The 20,000-nt window shown below is 45.8% G+C and overlaps 1 protein-coding gene across 3 annotated transcripts in view; it reads right to left on the bottom strand.

Moving 5' to 3' along the window:
• pusl1 (pseudouridine synthase like 1) overlaps positions 1–20,000 on the bottom strand; it is a 68,180-nt gene that overhangs the window by 7,963 nt on the left and 40,217 nt on the right. For all 3 annotated transcript variants that reach the window (XM_046338821.1, XM_046338822.1, XM_046338820.1), the window contains one exon: positions 16,609–16,779. In XM_046338821.1, the coding sequence (XP_046194777.1) occupies positions 16,609–16,779 (171 nt within the window). The remainder of the gene's footprint in view (positions 1–16,608; positions 16,780–20,000) is intronic.

Genomic DNA, 20,000 nt, shown 5'->3' on the forward strand with positions numbered 1-20,000 from the left:
GCTGGGAGAATCTCCCCCATATTAGTCATAGTGCTGGGAGAATCTCCCCCATATTAGTCATAGGGCTGGGAGAATCTCCCCCCATATTAGTCATAGTGCTGGGAGAATCTCCCCCCATATTAGTCATAGTGCTGGGAGAATCTCCCCCCATATTAGTCCTAGGGCTGGGAGAATCTCCCCATATTAGTCATAGTGCTGGGAGAATCTCCCCATATTAGTCATAGGGATGGGAGATTCTCCCCCATATTAGTCATAGTGCTGGGAGAATCTCCCCCATATTAGTCATAGGGCTGGGAGAATCTCCCCCCATATTAGTCATAGTGCTGGGAGAATCTCCCCCCATATTAGTCATAGTGCTGGGAGAATCTCCCCCATATTAGTCATAGGGCTGGGAGAATCTCCCCCATATCCTAGGCCTCTCCCCATATTAGTCTGTGCTGGGAGAATCTCCCCCCATATTAGTCATAGTGCTGGGAGAATCTCCCCCCATATTAGTCCTAGGCCTGGGAGAATCTCCCCCATATTAGTCATAGTGCTGGGAGAATCTCCCCCCATATTAGTCATAGTGCTGGGAGAATCTCCCCCCATATTAGTCATAGTGCTGGGAGAATCTCCCCCCATATTAGTCATAGTGCTGGGAGAATCTCCCCCCATATTAGTCATAGTGCTGGGATAATCTCCCCCATATTAGTCATAGGGCTGGGAAATGCCAGGGACCTCACAATGTAATATTATCACGATACTTAGGTGCCGATACAATATGTATTGCAATACACAGGATTCAATATGCATTGCGATACAATACTGTACTTTTATTGTGATTCGATGTTTCAAACGTATTGCTGGTGAGAAAATCATGCCCCAACCCATATTTAAAAAAGAAGATAGAGAATAAGCCGTGAAGAGACATACTGGAGGTACAGCCGACTACCTCAAAATAAATAAGGCGATATCGTGAAAATGATTTACGATATATCATCAAAAATCATATCCCCACGATATGCGACTGTATCGATTTTTCTTCTTTTTCTCACCCCCACATCACAAATTACTCATTGGCTTAATCGTCCTAAACTACCAACCAATCATCTCCCCCCACGTGTCTTGGGCACCTCTTACCTTCCGCATCAGCAGCTGAGCTGACTCCATACTGACACGAGGCAGAGCAGACAGACAAGTTGCTGCTTCATTAAAACGTGTTCATTGTGATGATATAATGTCACTACGGTAGTTAGCTACCTACCTTTTCATTGAAGGATCATTGTATTTAGTGTTGCACAAGCTGGTTAGTGTGATATAATGTCACTACGATAGTTAGCTAGCTACCTTAGCTGGTTAGCTTCTCTTTATTATGAAGTGGCTGTTTCTGGCTTAGAGACATAATGGAGTGTTGGTGTACATTATCAAACGTCAGAAATACCTCTCCTTCCACCACTAAACTACTTAAGCTAGATGCACAATTGCGGGACTAAGACCTTCTCGGGCAAAACGTCAAAAATGAATAAGAGATTTTCTTGAGTGATTCAGGAAAACAAAATGGAGGGCGAAGTGTTGTTGTTGTTGCTAGGTAACACGCTGAGATTCATGGGAAGAAGCTGCCAAGGGACTCGATTGGCTAAAAGGAACTATTTTACTCAATTGGTCACCGCTCAGATTATGGATGTGTCACTGCAACCTTAAAGGTCCTAAATTATGTCACCATTGCCCTTGATTCTAAGCAATGTTGTGTTGCTATTTGTATTGAGTTGGCCAAAGCTTTTGATGCAGATATTCCCAAACTGGGGAACGCGCGATGCCGCCGGGGGTACGCCAAATACAAAATGTGATTCACATTTGAAATAAAAATAATAAATTCTTCATATTTTCAAACCATTTATATTTTCCTACCTGCTGCTTTTGGGGCTGCTGGTAGCCTAGTGGTTGGACTAGTGAACGAAAGGTTGCAAGATCAAATCCCAGAGCTGATTAAAAAAAATCTGTCGTTCTGCCCCTGAACAACCCACTGTTCCTAGGCCATCATTGTAAATAAGAATTTGTTCTTAACTGACTTGCCTTGTTAAATAAAGGTTACAAATTAAAAGTAGCCTCCTTTCCCTGCCAGAAATAAAATGAAACCATCTCTACTGGTAGGACTGCTCTACTGGTAGGACTGCTACTACCAGCTCTACAGGTAGGACTGCTACGACCAGCTCTACTTGTAGGACTGCTACTACCAGCTCTACTGGTAGTACTGCTACGACCAGCTCTACTGGTATTAATGCTACTACCAGCTCTACTGGTAGTACTGCTACTACCAACTCTACTGGTATTAATGCTACTACCAGCTCTACTGGTAGGACTGCTACTAACAGCTCTTCCTTTGCATTAGCGTAGCCTCTTCTGTAGCCTGTCAACTATGTGTCGGTTTATCCCTGTTCTCTCCTCTCTGCACAGACCATACAAACGCTCCTCACCGCGTGGCCGCGGCCACCCTACTCTGGTGGTCCCAGCGCGCACGACCCACGTGGAGTTCCAGGTCTCCGGTAGCCTCTGGAACTGCCAATCTGCGGTCAACAAGGCAGAGTTCATCTCAGCCCATGCCTCCCTCCAGTCCCTCGACTTCTTGGCCCTGACGGAAACATGGATCACCACAGACAACACTGCTACTCCTACTGCTCTCTCTTCGTCCGCCCACGTGTTCTCGCACACCCCGAGAGCGTCTGGTCAGCGGGGTGGTGGCACCGGGATCCTCATCTCTCCCAAGTGGTCATTCTCTCTTTCTCCCCTTACCCATCTGTCTATCGCCTCCTTTGAATTCCATGCTGTCACAGTCACTAGCCCTTTCAAGCTTAACATCCTTATCATTTATCGCCCTCCAGGTTCCCTCGGAGAGTTCATCAATGAGCTTGATGCCTTGATAAGCTCCTTTCCTGAGGACGGCTCACCTCTCACAGTTCTGGGCGACTTTAACCTCCCCACGTCTACCTTTGACTCTTTCCTCTCTGCCTCCTTCTTTCCACTCCTCTCCTCTTTTGACCTCACCCTCTCACCTTCCCCCCTACTCACAAGGCAGGCAATACGCTCGACCTCATCTTTACTAGATGCTGTTCTTCCACTAACCTCATTGCAACTCCCTCCAAGTCTCCGACCACTGCCTTGTATCCTTTTCCCTCTCGCTCTCATCCAACACCTCCCACACTGCCCCTACTGGATGGTATCGCGCCGTCCCAACCTTCGCTCTCTCTCCCCCGCTACTCTCTCCTCTTCCATCCTATCATCTCTTCCCTCCGCTCAAACCTTCTCCCACCTATCTCCTGATTCTGCCTCCTCAACCCTCCTCTCCTCCCTCTCTGCATCCCTTGACTCTCTATGTCCCCTATCCTCCAGGCCGGCTCGGTCCTCCCCCCCGCTCCGTGGCTCGATGACTCATTGCGAGCTCACAGAACAGGGCTCCGGGCAGCCGAGCGGAAATGGAGGAAAACTCGCCTCCCTGCGGACCTGGCATCCTTTCACTCCCTCCTCTCTACATTTTCCTCCTCTGTCTCTGCTGCTAAAGCCACTTTCTACCACGCTAAATTCCAAGCTTCTGCCTCTAACCCTAGGAAGCTCTTTGCCACCTTCTCCTCCCTCCTGAATCCTCCGCCCCCTCCCCCCTCCTCCCTCTCTGCAGATGACTTCGTCAACCATTTTGAAAAGAAGGTCGACGACATCCGATCCTCGTTTGCTAAGTCAAACGACACCGCTGGTTCTGCTCACACTGCCCTACCCTATGCTCTGACCTCTTTCTCCCCTCTCTCTCCAGATGAAATCTCGCGTCTTGTGACGGCCGGCCGCCCAACAACCTGCCCGCTTGACCCTATCCCCTCCTCTCTTCTCCAGACCATTTCCGGAGACCTTCTCCCTTACCTCACCTCGCTCATCAACTCATCCCTGACCGTTGGCTACGTCCCTTCCGTCTTCAAGAGAGCGAGAGTTGCACCCCTTCTGAAAAAACCTACACTCGATCCCTCCGATGTCAACAATTACAGACCAGTATCCCTTCTTTCTTTTCTCTCCAAAACTCTTGAACGTGCCGTCCTTGGCCAGCTCTCCCGCTATCTCTCTCTGAATGACCTTCTTGATCCAAATCAGTCAGGTTTCAAGACTAGTCATTCAACTGAGACTGCTCTCCTCTGTATCACGGAGGCGCTCCGCACTGCTAAAGCTAACTCTCTCTCCTCTGCTCTCATCCTTCTAGATCTATCGGCTGCCTTCGATACTGTGAACCATCAGATCCTCCTCTCCACCCTCTCCGAGTTGGGCATCTCCGGCGCGGCCCACGCTTGGATTGCGTCCTACCTGACAGGTCGCTCCTACCAGGTGGCGTGGCGAGAATCTGTCTCCTCACCACGCGCTCTCACCACTGGTGTCCCCCAGGGCTCTGTTCTTGGCCCTCTCCTATTCTCGCTATACACCAAGTCACTTGGCTCTGTCATAACCTCACATGGTCTCTCTTATCATTGCTATGCAGACGACACACAATTAATCTTCTCCTTTCCCCCTTCTGATGACCAGGTGGCGAATCGCATCTCTGCATGTCTGGCAGACATATCAGTGTGGATGACGGATCACCACCTCAAGCTGAACCTCGGCAAGACGGAGCTGCTCTTCCTCCCGGGGAAGGACTGCCCGTTCCATGATCTCGCCATCACGGTTGACAACTCCACTGTGTCCTCCTCCCAGAGCGCCAAGAACCTTGGTGTGATCCTGGACAACACCCTGTCGTTCTCAACTAACATCAAGGCGGTGGCCCGTTCCTGTAGGTTCATGCTCTACAACATCCGCAGAGTACGACCCTGCCTCACACAGGAAGCGGCGCAGGTCCTAATCCAGGCACTTGTCATCTCCCGTCTGGATTACTGCAACTCGCTGTTGGCTGGGCTCCCTGCCTGTGCCATTAAACCCCTTCAACTCATCCAGAACGCCGCAGCCCGTCTGGTGTTCAACCTTCCCAAGTTCTCTCACGTCACCCCGCTCCTCCGTTCTCTCCACTGGCTTCCAGTTGAAGCTCGCATCCGCTACAAGACCATGGTGCTTGCCTACGGAGCTGTGAGGGGAACGGCACCTCAGTACCTCCAGGCTCTGATCAGGCCCTACACCCAAACAAGGGCACTGCGTTCATCCACCTCTGGCCTGCTCGCCTCCCTACCACTGAGGAAGTACAGCTCCCGCTCAGCCCAGTCAAAACTGTTCGCTGCCCTGGCCCCCCAATGGTGGAACAAACTCCCTCACGACGCCAGGACAGCGGAGTCAATCACCACCTTCCGGAGACACCTGAAACCCCACCTCTTTAAGGAATACCTAGGATAGGTTAAGTAATCCCTCTCACCCCACCCCCCCTAAGTTTTAGATGCACTATTGTTAAGTGACTGTCCCACTGGATGTCATAAGGTGAATGCACCAATTTGTAAGTCGCTCTGGATAAGAGCGTCTGCTAAATGACTTAAATGTAAATGTAAATGGTAGGACTGCTATGACCAGCTCTACTGGTATTAATGCTACTACCAGCTCTACTGGTAGTACTGCTACTACCAACTCTACTGGTATTAATGCTACTACCAGCTCTACTGGTAGGACTGCTACTAACAGCTCTACTGGTAGGACTGCTACTACCAGCTCTACTGGTAGGACTGAACGTCCAGCTCTTCTTGTAGGACTGCTACTACCAGCTCTACTGGTAGGACTGCTACTACCAGCAGTAGTAACACCTGCCGACAACACAAGTTTTTCTGCTTCCACGAGCACATCCAATGCTAACATCAGTAATTCTATATTTGTTGTTAGCCCAGCTAGCATGGACACTTGACAGTTGTGAATCTGATGCAGCCGAAGAGCTACTGTCCCCTTACCCGGCAAAGCACCAAGCTACTGCCCCCCTTACCTGGGAAAGCACCAAGCTACTGTCCCCCTTACCTGGGAAAGCACCAAGCTACTGTCCCCTTACCTGGGAAAGCACCGAACAACAGACAGGGTCGTTGGACCATCGTAGAGGGGTTCACTTATATTGGGAGTAGTGCCTTTCCTCAGCCACAGTGTGTTATAGTACTTTTGCACATATCTCACAACTCTATGAAACCTTCACTCTTGCGCAGACATTTAGAAACAAAACATGTCAATTTGAAAAATAAGCCACTGGAGTTTTTTGAGCAAGAATAAAGATGACTGTCAAGTAGTAAGACTGTATAAAAGCAACAGATACCATTGATAATAAGGGGCTAGAAGCATCTTATATGGTGAGCTATCGAGTGGCCAGGACAGGCAAGCCCCATACTATTGTGGAGGACTTAATTATTCCTGCTTCCGCGGATATGGCTGGGACAATGCTGAGGGAAAAGGCCAAAAAAACTACACAGACAATGTCTCCATCAAACAACACTGTTTCACGACGCATCAGTGACATGGCAGGAGATGTTTTGAAACAATGACTGCTTCGCATACAAGCCAGTGAATTCTATGTGTTACAGCTGGATGAGTCAACAGACGAGGCGGGCCTGGCACAGCTCCTGGTATATGTCTGTTACGTTTATGGGGGGGGGGGGGGGGGGGTCAATTAAGGAAGACATCCTCTTCTGCAAAACACTGGAAACCAGGACAACATGAGAGGATATTTGTTTAAGTACTGGACAGCTTTGTGACATCAAATTCACTTTGGTGGTCAAGATGTGTTGGCATCTGTACTGATGGCGCCAAATCTGGAGATTGAATGTTTGATGGGGTACGGGACTATAAAAAGTTTGGGAACCACTGGAATAGGGAATAGAATAGGGGATAAGGGATAGAATAGGGAATAGACACAGTACTATTACGGCCAGTGTCCGTGTTGTAAATGATATTACTAATGCCCAAGATAATAGAAAGTACTGTGCCGCCTTGTTCATAGATTTATCGAAAGCTTTTGACACTGTAGACCATGCAATACTTTTGGGTAATCTGTCGTCAATACGACTGGGATTGGATGCCTGTCGTTGGTTTCATGACTATCTAAAGGATAGAAGTCAGGCTGTTAGAGTCGACGGCATCCAGTCGGAGCCATTGGAGTTGGTTAAAGGGGGTTCCACAAGGTTCTGTACTTGGTCCATTACTGTTCACTCTCTACATAAACAATATTGGTGATGAGATAAGAAAGTGTCAAATGTATATGCTGATGACAGTGTCATGTACTCTATCGCTTCAACGGCTGACCAAGCATTATCACTATTGGAGACAGATTTTAAGATATTACAAGGGTCTTTTATACAGCTGAAACTTGTTTTAAATGCAAATAAAACACATTTTATGATTTTTAAATAGGTTCAAAAAGTTGGTTGAAAATACACTGGCACTTACGAGCTTAGATGACTCTCTAATTAACCAGGTCTCTGCATATAAATATACTTAGGGACATGTTTGGATGATAAACAGTCTTTTAAAATGCATATTGATGAACTTTGTAAACAGCTAAAAATCAAGCTAGGCTTCCTCTATAGAAACAGGACATGTTTTGTCCTCTACAAATAGAAGACACATTGTGCAAGCTACTTTTATGTCTGTTATAGTTTATGGGGATATTATTTACATGCATGCTTCGGCATCAACACTTAAATCGCTGGATGCTACTTATCATTGTGCACTTAGGTTTATTACGGGTGCTAGCTCCAGAACTCACCACTGTGTTTTATATCATAATGTGGGTTGGACTTTGCTGTCCGTGGGACGAGAAAAACATGCTCTCGTTTTTGTCTATAAAGCACTTCTGAATAAGCTACCTTCTTATTTATCATCACTCATCAACGTTATAATTATAATTCCTAAAACCAGGTCTCAAGCATGGATTACACTTGAGGCCCATGTGATTTCCACAGAGTTGGGTATGGCTGCCTTTTCCTGTTATTCTCCTTGCCTATGGAATAAGCATGCAGACTAAACTTAAACCTGAGACTGTTATCCCCCTGTCGCTCATTTTAAATATTTATTGGAGGATTTTTATTTTTGTATTGCTTGTAACTGTTTTGGGTAATGCAAGTTCTTGTGCTGTTCAGGGAATAACCTGTTAGTAGAATAACCAGTTTGGGGGAATAACCTGTTAAAGGAATAACCTGTTAGGGGAATAACCTGTTAGGGGAATAATCTGTCAGGGAATAACCTGTTAGGGGAATAACCTGTTAGGGGAATAACCTGTTAGGGGAATAACCTGTTAGGGAATAACCTGTTAGTAGAATAACCAGTTTGGGGGAATAACCTGTTAAAGGAATAACCTGTTAGGGGAATAACCTGTTAGGGGAATAACCTGTTAGGGGAATAACCTGTTAGGGGAATAACCTGTCAGGAATAACCTGTTAGGGGAATAACCTATTAGGGAATAACCTGTTAGGGGAATAACATGTTAGGAATAACCTGTTAGGAATAACATGTTAGGGGAATAACCTGTTAGGAATAACATGTTAGGGGAATAACATGTTAGGAATAACCTGCTAGAGGAATAACCTGCTAGGGGAATAACCTGTTAGGAATAACATGTTAGGGGAATAACCTGTTAGGGGAATAACCTCTTAGGAATAACATGTTAGGAATAACCTGTTAGGGGAATAACATGTTAGGGGAATAACCTGTCAGGAATAACCTGTTAGGGGAATAACCTGTTAGTAGAATAACCTGTTAAGAATAACCTGTTAGCAATAACCTGTTAGGGGAATAACCTGTTATGAATAACATGTTAGGGGAATAACCTGTTAAGTGAATAACCTGTTAGGGGAATAACCTGTTAGGGGATTAACCTGTTAGGGGAATAACCTGTTAGGGGATTAACCTGTTAGGGGAATAACCTGTTCGGGGAATAACATGTTAGTGGAATAACCTGTTAGGGGAATAACCTGTAAGGGGAATAACCTGTTATGAATAACATGTTAGGGGAATAACCTGTTAAGTGAATAACCTGTTAGGGGAATAACCTGTTAGGGGATTAACCTGTTAGGGGAATAACCTGTTCGGGGAATAACATGTTAGTGGAATAACCTGTTAGTGGAATAACCTGTTAGTGGAATAACCTGTTAGGGGAATAACCTGTTAGGGGAATAACCTGTTAGGGAATAACCTGTTAGGAATAACATGTTGGGGGAATAACATGTTAGGAATAACCTGCTAGGGGAATAACCTGCTAGGGGAATAACCTGTTAGGGGAATAACCTGTCAGGAATAATCTGTTAGGGGAATAACCTGTAAGGGGAATAACCTGTTAGCAATAACCTGTTAGGGGAATAACCTGTTATGAATAACCTGTTAGGGTATTAACCTGTTAGGGGATTAACCTGTTAGGGGATTAACCTGTTAGGGGAATAACCTGTTCGGGGAATAACCTGTTCGGGGAATAACACGTTAGTGGAATAACCTGTTAGGGGAATAACCTGTAAGGGGAATAACCTGTTATGAATAACCTGTTAGGGGATTAACCTGTTATGAATAACATGTTAGGGGAATAACCTGTTAGGAATAACCTGTCAGGGGAATAACCTGTTAGGGGAATAACCTGTTAGCAATAACCTGTTAGGGGAATAACCTGTTAGCAATAACCTGTTAGGGGAATAACCTGTTAGGGGAATAACCTGTTAGCAATAACCTGTTAGGGGGAATAACCTGTTAGGGGAATAACCTGTTAGGGGAATAACCTGTTAGGGGAATAACCTGTTAGGGGAATAAACTGTTAGGGGAATAACCTGTGTGTAAATGTAACAATCTTCTGCTGTATTTGTTTGTGTTATCTGTGATCGTTTTGTGTTGTTTCTTAATCATTGTACCTCAACTGTATGTGTAAACATGTATACGCAGGGCCCAGCTGTAAAAGAGACCTTGGTCTCAGTCTGTGTTCCTTGTTGGAATAAAGGTCTAAAAAGGGGATATAATATGGAATAGGCAATAGGGAATAGGGGATAGAATAAGGGATAGAATAGGGAGTCATTCTATAGAGGGTATAGAATAGGGGATAGAATAGGGGATAGTATAGGGGATAGAATAGGGAGTCATTCTATAGAGGGTATAGAATAGGGGATAGGGGATACAATAGGGGATAGAATATGGAATAGGGAGTCATTGTAGGTGCTACACTGTGAGAACTGGGTCACATGTAAAATGAATGTGAATGCTGCTGTGCTGTCTGATGATGACGTGTAAGGGGTTAGTGGTTAGGTTTAGGAGTTAGCTTTATGGTTTGGGTTAAGTTTCATGTTAGGGTTAGGGAAAATAGGATTTTCAATGGAAATTAATTTTGGGTCCCCAAGAGGATAGAAGAACATAATGTGTGTGTTTTATAACATGTTGACGTGGCAAACTGAACAATGACAAATTGAATGGGAAAAGGAATACCATTTAGAGTAGGTTTTATGCCAAAACTATTTCTCAATATTACAAGAACAGAATAAAGAACAGAAAGCATTTGCTTCACATGAGGGGTTAGACTGGTGTCTGTGCTTGTGTCTGTATCGGACTTTGTGTTACTGTGGAAAGTGAACATAAAACAAAAAATTGTAGAACATCAGACGACATTATAGAACAGCAACAGCATTCTAGAACCACAACAACATTCTAGAACCGCAACAACATTCTAGAACAGCAACATTCCAGAACATTATGGAACAGCAACAACATTCTAGAACTGCAACAATAGTCTAGAACCGCAATGAACATTCTAGAACAGCAACAACCTTCTAGAACAGCAACGACATTCTAGAACCACAACAACATTCTAGAACCGCAACAACATTCTAGAACTGCAACAGCATTCTAGAACAGCAACAACATTATCGAACAGCAACAACATTATAGAACCGCGATGAACATTCTAGAACAGCAACGACATTCTAGAACCACAACAACATTCTAGAACCGCAACAACATTCTAGAACCGCAACAACATTCTAGAACTGCAACAGCATTCTAGAACAGCAACAACATTCTAGAACAGCAACGACATTCTAGAACCGCAACAACATTCTAGAACAGCAACGACATTCTAGAAGCTCTCCTCCTCTTGAACTCCTCTGATCCTTGTGTAATCCCCTCCTGTCCTGTCCTGCCCTGTCTCTCCAGTGCTCTTCATACTCTCCTACCACTACTCTATATCAGTGTACGCCACCATACTAAAAGTGCAGCGAAAGCTCTGGGCTTATCAATAATTCACAAGCAGGCTTCTCCTGTTTCTTATTATAGGGACCTTTATGAAATACACTACATGGCCAACATGATATAAACACTCCTTCAACACCCGTTGCTGATAGGTGTATAAAAATCGAGCACACAGCCAATACTTTAAAAATAAAGTAAAGAAGGTTTTGCCCATATGAATGTACCCTACGATGTCACTGCAGTGATGAGACGTTCTTCTTCTTTTGTTTACATGTTTTATTATCTCTCCGTCAAACTGTGTTCAACCGTGTTGGATCTTGTTTCAAATCAAATCAAATTTTATTTGTCACATACACATGGTTAGCAGATGTTAATGCGAGTGTCACTCACTAAAACAGGATGCTGACTGTTGCATCACTCACTACAGAACAGGATCGCTGACTGTTACAAATAAGATAAAATGGATTGTATCTTAAATGATTTGGAAGTGGTAGACCACACCAGCTCACAGAACAGGACCGCCGACTGTTACATCACTCACTACAGAACAGGACCGCTGACTGTTGCATCACTCACTACAGAACAGGATCGCTGACTGTCACATCACTCACTACAGAACAGGATCGCTGACTGTTACATCACTCACTACAGAACAGGACCGCTGACTGTTGCATCACTCACTACACAACAGGACCGCTGACTGTTGCATCACTCACTACAGAACAGGATCGCTGACTGTTACATCACTCACTACAGGACCGCCGACTGTTGCATCACTCACTACAGGACCGCCGACTGTCACATCACTACACAACAGGACCGCCGACTGTTGCATCACTCACTACCGAACAGGACCGCCGACTGTTGCATCACTCACTACAGAACAGGACCGCCGGCTTCATGGCCGATCAGTCGCACACAAGCCTAAGATCACCATGCTCAATGCCAAGCGTCAGCTGGAGTGGTGTAAAGCTCGCGCCATTGGTCTCTGGAGCACTGGAAACGCCTTCTGTGGGGTGATGAATCACGCTTCACCATCTGGCAGTCCGACGCTACGAATCTACCTGCCCGAATGCATAGTGCCAACTGTAAAGTTTGGTGGAGGAGGAATAATGGTCTGGGGCTGTTTTTCATGGTTCATGCTAGACCTTTAGTTCCAGTGAAGGGAAATCTTACCGCTACAGCATACAATTACAATTACGATTCTGTGCTTCTAACTTGGTGGCAAAAGTTTGGGGAAGGCCATTTCCTGTTTCAGCATGACAATTCCCCCGCGCTAAAAGCGAGGTCCATACAGAAATAGTTTGTTGAAATCGGTGTGGAAGAACATTGCTGGCCTGCATCAGAGCCCTGACCTCAACCCCATCGAACACCTTTGGAATGAATTGGAACACCGACTGCGAGCCAGGACTTAATCACCCAACATCAGTGTCCGACCTCACTAATGCTCTTGTGGCTGAATAGAAGCAAATCCCCTACAGCAATGTTCCAACATCTAGTGGAAAGCCTTCCCAGAAGAGTGGAGGCTGTTATAGCAGCAATGTTCCAACATCTAGTGGAAAGCCTTCCCAGAAGAGTGGAGGCTGTTATAGCAGCAATGTTCCAACATCTAGTGGGAAGCCTTCCCAGAAGAGTGGAGGCTGTTATAGCAGCAATGTTCCAACATCTAGTGGGAAGCCTTCCCAGAAGAGTGGAGGCTGTTATAGCAGCAATGTTCCAACATCTAGTGGGAAGCCTTCCCAGAAGAGTGGAGGCTGTTATAGCAGCAATGTTCCAACATCTAGTGGGAAGCCTTCCCAGAAGAGTAGTGGCAGTTATAGCAGCAATGTTCCAACATCTAGTGGGAAGCCTTCCCAGAAGAGTGGAGGCTGTTATAGCAGCAATGTTCCAACATCTAGTGGGAAGCCTTCCCAGAAGAGTAGTGGCAGTTATAGCAGCAATGTTCCAACATCTAGTGGGAAGCCTTCCCAGAAGAGTGGAAAGCTCTGGGCTTATCAATAATTCACATCTAGCCTTCCCAGGCTTCTCCTGTTTCTTCTAGTGGAAAGCCTTCCCAGAAGAGTGGAGGCTGTTATAGCAGCAATGTTCCAACATCTAGTGGGAAGCCTTCCCAGAAGAGTGGAGGCTGTTATAGCAGCAATGTTCCTACATCTAGAAGAGTGGAAACCAATTCCAACATCTAGTGGGAAGCCTTCCCAAAGAGTGGAGGCTGTTATAAAAATGTTCCAGCATCTACAGCCAGAAGAGTGGACTTTAAAAATAAAGTAAAGAAGGTTTTATAGCAGCAATGTTCCAACATCTAGTGAATGTGGAGGCTGTTATAGCAGCAATGTTCACTGCAGTGATGTTATAGCAGCAATGTTCTTCTTCTTTTGTTTACATGTTTTATTATCTTCCCAGAAGAGTGGAAACTGTGTTCAACATCTAGTGTTCCCAGGATCTTGTTTCAAATGTTCAAATCTAGTGGAAAGCCTTCCCAGAAGAGTGGAGGCTGTTATAGCAGCAATGTTCCACATCTAGTGGAAAGCCTTCCCAGAAGGCTTTATAGCAGCAATGTTCACATCTACACAGAAGAGTGGAGGCTGTTATAGCAGAATGTTCCAATGGAAAGCTTCCCAGTGGAGGCTGTTATAGCCTCTAGTGGAAGCCTTCCCAGAAAGTGGAGGCTGTTATAGCAGCAATGTTCCAACATCTAGTGGAATAGATAAAAAGCCTGGATTGTATCTTAAATGATTTGGAAGTGGTGGAGACCACCTACATCTAGCTCACAGAACAGGACCTGCCGACTGTTACATCACCTTCCCAGAAGAGTGGAGGCTGTTATAGCAGAATGTTCCTAGGACCGCCCAGAAGAGTGACTGTTATAGCAGCAATGTTCCAACATCTACTGGGAAGCCTTCCTAGAAGAGTGGAGGCTGTTATAGCACAATGTTCCAACATCTACTTCCCAGAACAGGATCTGTTATGCACTGTTCCAACATCAGTCACTACAGAACAGGACTGTTATGACTGTTCCAACATCTACTCAAGCTTCCCAGAAGAGTGGACCGGCTGTTATAGCAGCAATGTTCCAACATCTAGTGGAAAGCCTTCCCAGAAGATCTGTTACTCTTCCCACTCTGGGCTTACAATAACAGGACCGCTGACTGTTACATCACTCACTACACAACAGGACCGCTGACTGTTACATCAATCACTACACAACAGGATGAGACGCTGACTGTTTTATTATCACTCACTAAAGAACAGGATCTTGCTGACTGTTACATCAATACTCACTACAGAACAGGATCTTCAATGATTTGTTACACACCAGCACTCACTGTTGCATCACTCACTACAGAACAGGACCGCTGACTGTTACATCACTCACTACAGAACAGGACCGCTGACTGTTGCATCACTCACTACAGAACAGGATCGCTGACTGTTACATCACTCACTACAGAACAGGATCGCTGACTGTTACATCACTCACTACAGAACAGGACCGCTGACTGTTACATCACTCACTACAGGACCGCCGACTGTTACATCACTCACTACAGAACAGGACCGCTGACTGTTACATCACTCACTACACAACAGGACCGCTGACTGTTACATCACTCACTACAGGAACACCGACTGTTACATCACTCACTACAGAACAGGACCGCTGACTGTTACATCACTCACTACAGAACAGGACCGCTGACTGTTGCATCACTCACTACAGAACAGGACCTCACTACAGAACAGGACCGCTGACTGTTGCATCACTCACTACACAACAGGACATGATCGCTGACTGTTGCATCACTCACTACACAACAGGACCGCTGACTGTTGCATCACTCACTACAGAACAGGATCGCTGACTGTTACATCACTCACTACACAACAGGACCGCTGACTGTTGCATCACTCACTACACAACAGGACCGCTGACTGTTGCATCACTCACTACACAACAGGACCGCTGACTGTTGCATCACTCACTACACAACAGGACCGCTGACTGTTGCATCACTCACTACAGGACATGATCGCCGACTGTCACATCACTCACTACAGGACCGCCGACTGTTGCATCACTCACTACAGGACCGCCGACTGTCACATCACTACACAACAGGACCGCCGGCTGTTACATCACTCACTACAGAACAGGACCGCCGGCTTCATGGCCGATCAGTCGCACACAAGCCTAAGATCACCATGCTCAATGCCAAGCGTCAGCTGGAGTGGTGTAAAGCTCGCCGCCATTGGTCTCTGGAGCACTGGAAACGCCTTCTGTGGGGTGATGAATCACGCTTCACCATCTGGCAGTCCGACGCTACGAATCTACCTGCCCGAATGCATAGTGCCAACTGTAAAGTTTGGTGGAGGAGGAATAATGGTCTGGGGCTGTTTTTCATGGTTCATGCTAGACCTTTAGTTCCAGTGAAGGGAAATCTTACCGCTACAGCATACAATTACAATTACGATTCTGTGCTTCTAACTTGGTGGCAAAAGTTTGGGGAAGGCCATTTCCTGTTTCAGCATGACAATTCCCCCACGCTAAAAGCGAGGTCCATACAGAAATAGTTTGTTGAAATCGGTGTGGAAGAACATTGCTGGCCTGCATCAGAGCCCTGACCTCAACCCCATCGAACACCTTTGGAATGAATTGGAACACCGACTGCGAGCCAGGACTTAATCACCCAACATCAGTGTCCGACGTCACTAATGCTCTTGTGGCTGAATAGAAGCAAATCCCCCACAGCAATGTTCCAACATCTAGTGAGAAGCCTTCCCAGAAGAGTGGAGGCTGTTATAGCAGCAATGTTCCAACATCTAGTGGAAAGCCTTCCCAGAAGAGTGGAGGCTGTTATAGCAGCAAAGGGGGGACCAACTCCATATTCATGTCCACGATTTTGGAATGAGATGTTTGATGAGCAGGTGTCCACATACTGTTGGTCATGTAGTGTATGTACACAGAGCTCTGGCCGGGAGAAAATGAGCTATCTAGCTAAATCTGGTGCAATGATATGTTGTCCCTGACAAATGAACACATGCATGTAAATATGACTGGTTTTAACTCACAGAGAGGAATACTCTTACACACCATCTGTCTCTCAACCCATATTTCAGGGGTTAATAATTAAGCCATGAAAATGGTATTTGGTACAGGAACAACCCATTCAGAGGAATAAACCCCACAGCCATTTTAGTTCACCAAAGCTTCTCCAACACCCCCCACTAACCTCCACTATGGATTGTTCCGCTTCTAGGCCACTAAAACGATCAGATCTGAAAAATAATGATTGATTCTAATAATATTCAGAGGGGTTTTAAACTAATCCAAATCCCCACCAATGTAAACATGGTGTTGGGTACTAAAAGGCTTTCTGACACACTGTGGCTACTGCACAGTTAGGGTTAGAGGTCAGAGGTTACCTGTGGAAATGTCTTTGTATACGAAAGCATCCCAAAGCTCCAAAATAGGGTCAGGGGTTAGAGGTCAGAGGTTACCTGTGGAAGTGTTTGTGTACAAAGGCGTCTCCGAGTTCCAGACCGACCTTCTCCAGGGTCTTTACCGGGTCTTTAAACGGTGTCTCAGAGTTCAGGGCTCTGAAGGAGCTGAAGTTATGGGTACCCACCAGCAGGGAGGCAGCGTCGCGCATCGCACCAACATCCAGGTCACTGTCAGGAGGAAGAGAAGGCAGGGGGCATATGTTAAAGGGTAAAGGTTAAGGGTTATATGTATGCTAATTCCTGTAAAATGTGTGGAATGTGTGGACTGTTCTTAACACCTGAGAGACAGGTAAGCTGCTCCCAAAAGAGTGATATGACTATCAATCCAATCAACTGTAAGGGGTGCAAAAGGTAACAGGTCACATGTCTCAGCCTCCTGTATTTATGCTGCAGTAGTTTATGTGTCGGGGGGCTAGGGTCAGTTTGTTATATCTGGAGTACTTCTCCTGTCCTATTCGGTGTCCTGTGTGAATTGAAGTATGCTCTCTCTAATTCAATTTTTCTTTCTCTCTCTAGGACCATGCCTCAGGACTACCTGACATGATGACTCCTTGCTGTCCCCAGTCCACCTGGCCGTGCTGCTGCTCCAGTTTCAACTGTTCTGCCTCATTATTATTGGACCACGCTGGTCATTTATGAACATTTGAACATCTTGGCCATGTTATGTTATAATCTCCACCCGGCACAGCCAGAAGAGGACTGGCCACCCCACATAGCCTGGTTCCTCTCTAGGTTTCTTCCTAGGTTTTGGCCTTTCTAGAGAGTTTTTCCTAGCCACCGTGCTTCTACACCTGCATTGCTTGCTGTTTGGGGTTTTAGGCTGGGTTTCTGTACAGCACTTTGAGATATCAGCTGATGTACGAAGGGCTATATGAATAAATTTGATTTGATTTTTAATTTGACAAAGGAACTGGTATTGTACTAGGGGCTGACCCCATTTAGTCCACTTGTCAATTATTTGGTCGATAGGCTGTTAGTCGAAGCATATAGCAAAAAAACAAAAAAATATGAAATAATACTACTAGGTTTTGTCGTGTCCTCTTCACGACTGTCTTGGTGTGTTTGGACCATGATAGTTTGTTGGTGATGTGGACGCCAAGGAACTTGAAGCTCTCAACCTGCTCCCCAACAGCCCCGTCGATGAGAATTGGGGCGTGCTCGGTCCTCCTTTACCTTTAGTCCACAATCATCTCCTTTTGTCTTGATCACGTTGAGGGAGAGGTTGTTGTCCTAGCACCACATGGTCAGGTCTCTGACCTCCTGCCTATAGGCTGTCTCATCATTGTCGGTGATCAGGCCTATCTATCACTGTTGTGTCATCTGAAAACTTAATGATAATGATGGTGTTGGAGTCGTGCCTGGCCGCGCAGTCATGTGTGAACAGGGAGTACAGGAGGGGACTGAGCACGCACCCCTGAGGGGCCCAGTGTTGAGGATCAGCGTGGCGGATGTGTTGTTACCTACCCTTACCACCTGGGTGTGGCCTGTCAGGAAGTCCAGGATCCAGTTGCAGAGGGAGGTGTTTAGTCCCAGGGTCCTTAGCTTATTGATGAGGTTTGAGGACACTATGGTGTTGAACGCTGAGCTGTAGTCAATGAACAGCATTCTCACGTAGGTGTTGCTTTTGTTCAGGTGGGAAAGGGCAGTGTGGAGTGCAATAGAGATCGCATCATCTGGATCTGTTTGGGGCGGTATGCAAATCGGTGTGGGTCTAAGGTTAGTGGGATTATGGTGTTGATGTGAGCCATAACCAGCCTTTAAAAGCCCTTCATGGCTACAGACGTGAGTGCTACGGGTCAGTAGTCATTTAGGCAGGGACTATGATGGTCTGCTTGAAACATGTTGGTATTACAGACTCAGACAGGGAAAAGCTGAAAATGTCAGTGAAGACACTTGCCCATTGGTCAACTCATGCTCGGAGTACACGTCCTGGTAATCCATCTGGCCCAGTGGCCTTGTGAATGTTGACCTGTTTAAAGGAATTATTCACATCGGCTGCGAAGAGCGTGATCTCAGAGTCGTCCGGAACAGCTGATGCTCTCATGCATGTCTCAGTGTTGCTTGCCTCGAAGCGAGCATAGCTATTTTGCTCGTCTGGTAGGCTCGTGTCACTGGGCAGCTCTTGGCTGGGTTTCCCTTTGTAGTCTGTAATAGTTTTCAAGCCCTGCCACATCCGACGAGCGTCAGAGCCGGTGTAGTACAATTCGATCTTAGTCCTGCTTTGCCTGATTGAATGTTCGTCAGGGGGCATAAGCTTCTGGGTTAGAGTCCCGCTCCTTGAAAGCAACCGCTCTAACCTTTAGCTCATGGTGAATGTTTCCTGTAATCCATGGCTTCTGGTTGGGGTAGGTACGTACAGTCACTGTGGGGACAAAGGTCCTCGATGCACTTATTGATAAAGCCAGTGACTGATGTAGTGTACTCCTCAATGCCATCTGAAGTATAACCACCATGGAGCTGTAGGTCTAAGAGCGCATCCTGTTCAGTCTTAATACCGTAACTTACTTAGGCACAGTGCCTTCGGAAAGTATTCAGACCCCTTGACTTTTTCCACATTTTGTTAGGTTACAGCCTTATTCTAAAATGTATTAAATCGTTGTTTTTACCCATAATGACAAAGTAAAATGTTTTGCTAATTAATACAATGTTTTTTTAAGTATTCAGACCCTTTACTCAGTACTTTGTTGAAGCACCTTTGGCAGCGATTACAGCCTCGAGCCTCAAGTATGATGCTACAAGCTTGGCACACCTGTATTTGCGGAGTTTCTCCCAATCTTTTCCGCAGATCCTCTCAAGCTCTGTCAGGTTGGATGGGGAGCATCACTGCACAGCTATTTTCAGGTCTCTCCAGAGAAATTAGATTAGGTTCAAGTTCGGGCTCTGGTTGGGCCACTCAAGGACATTCAGAGACTTGTCCCGAAGCTGTGTGCTTAGGGTTGTTGTCCTGCCCCCATCTGAGGTCCTGAGCACTCTGGAGCAGGTTTTCATTAAGGATCTCTGCATTTTGCTCCGTTCATCTTTGCCTCGATCCTGACTAGTCTCCCAGTGCCGCACTGTCAACTGTGGTACCTTCATATAGACAAGTATGTGCCTTTCCAAATAATGTCCAATCATTTGAATTTACCAAAGGTGGGCTCCAGCCAAGTTGTAAAAACATCTCAAGGATGATCAATGGAAACAGGATGCACCTGAGCTCAATTTAAAGTCTCATAGCAAAGGGTCTGAATACTTATGTAAATAAGGTATTTCAGTTTTTTTTATTTCTTTATAAATCTGTTTCACTTTGCCATTATGGTGGTATTGTTATGTCATTATGGGGTATTGTGATGTCATTATGGGGTATTGTGATGTCATTATGGGGTATTGTGATGTCATTATGGGGTATTGTG

The sequence above is a fragment of the Oncorhynchus gorbuscha genome, linkage group LG03 (assembly GCF_021184085.1).
Source record: "Oncorhynchus gorbuscha isolate QuinsamMale2020 ecotype Even-year linkage group LG03, OgorEven_v1.0, whole genome shotgun sequence".
Classification (NCBI taxonomy): domain Eukaryota; kingdom Metazoa; phylum Chordata; class Actinopteri; order Salmoniformes; family Salmonidae; genus Oncorhynchus; species Oncorhynchus gorbuscha.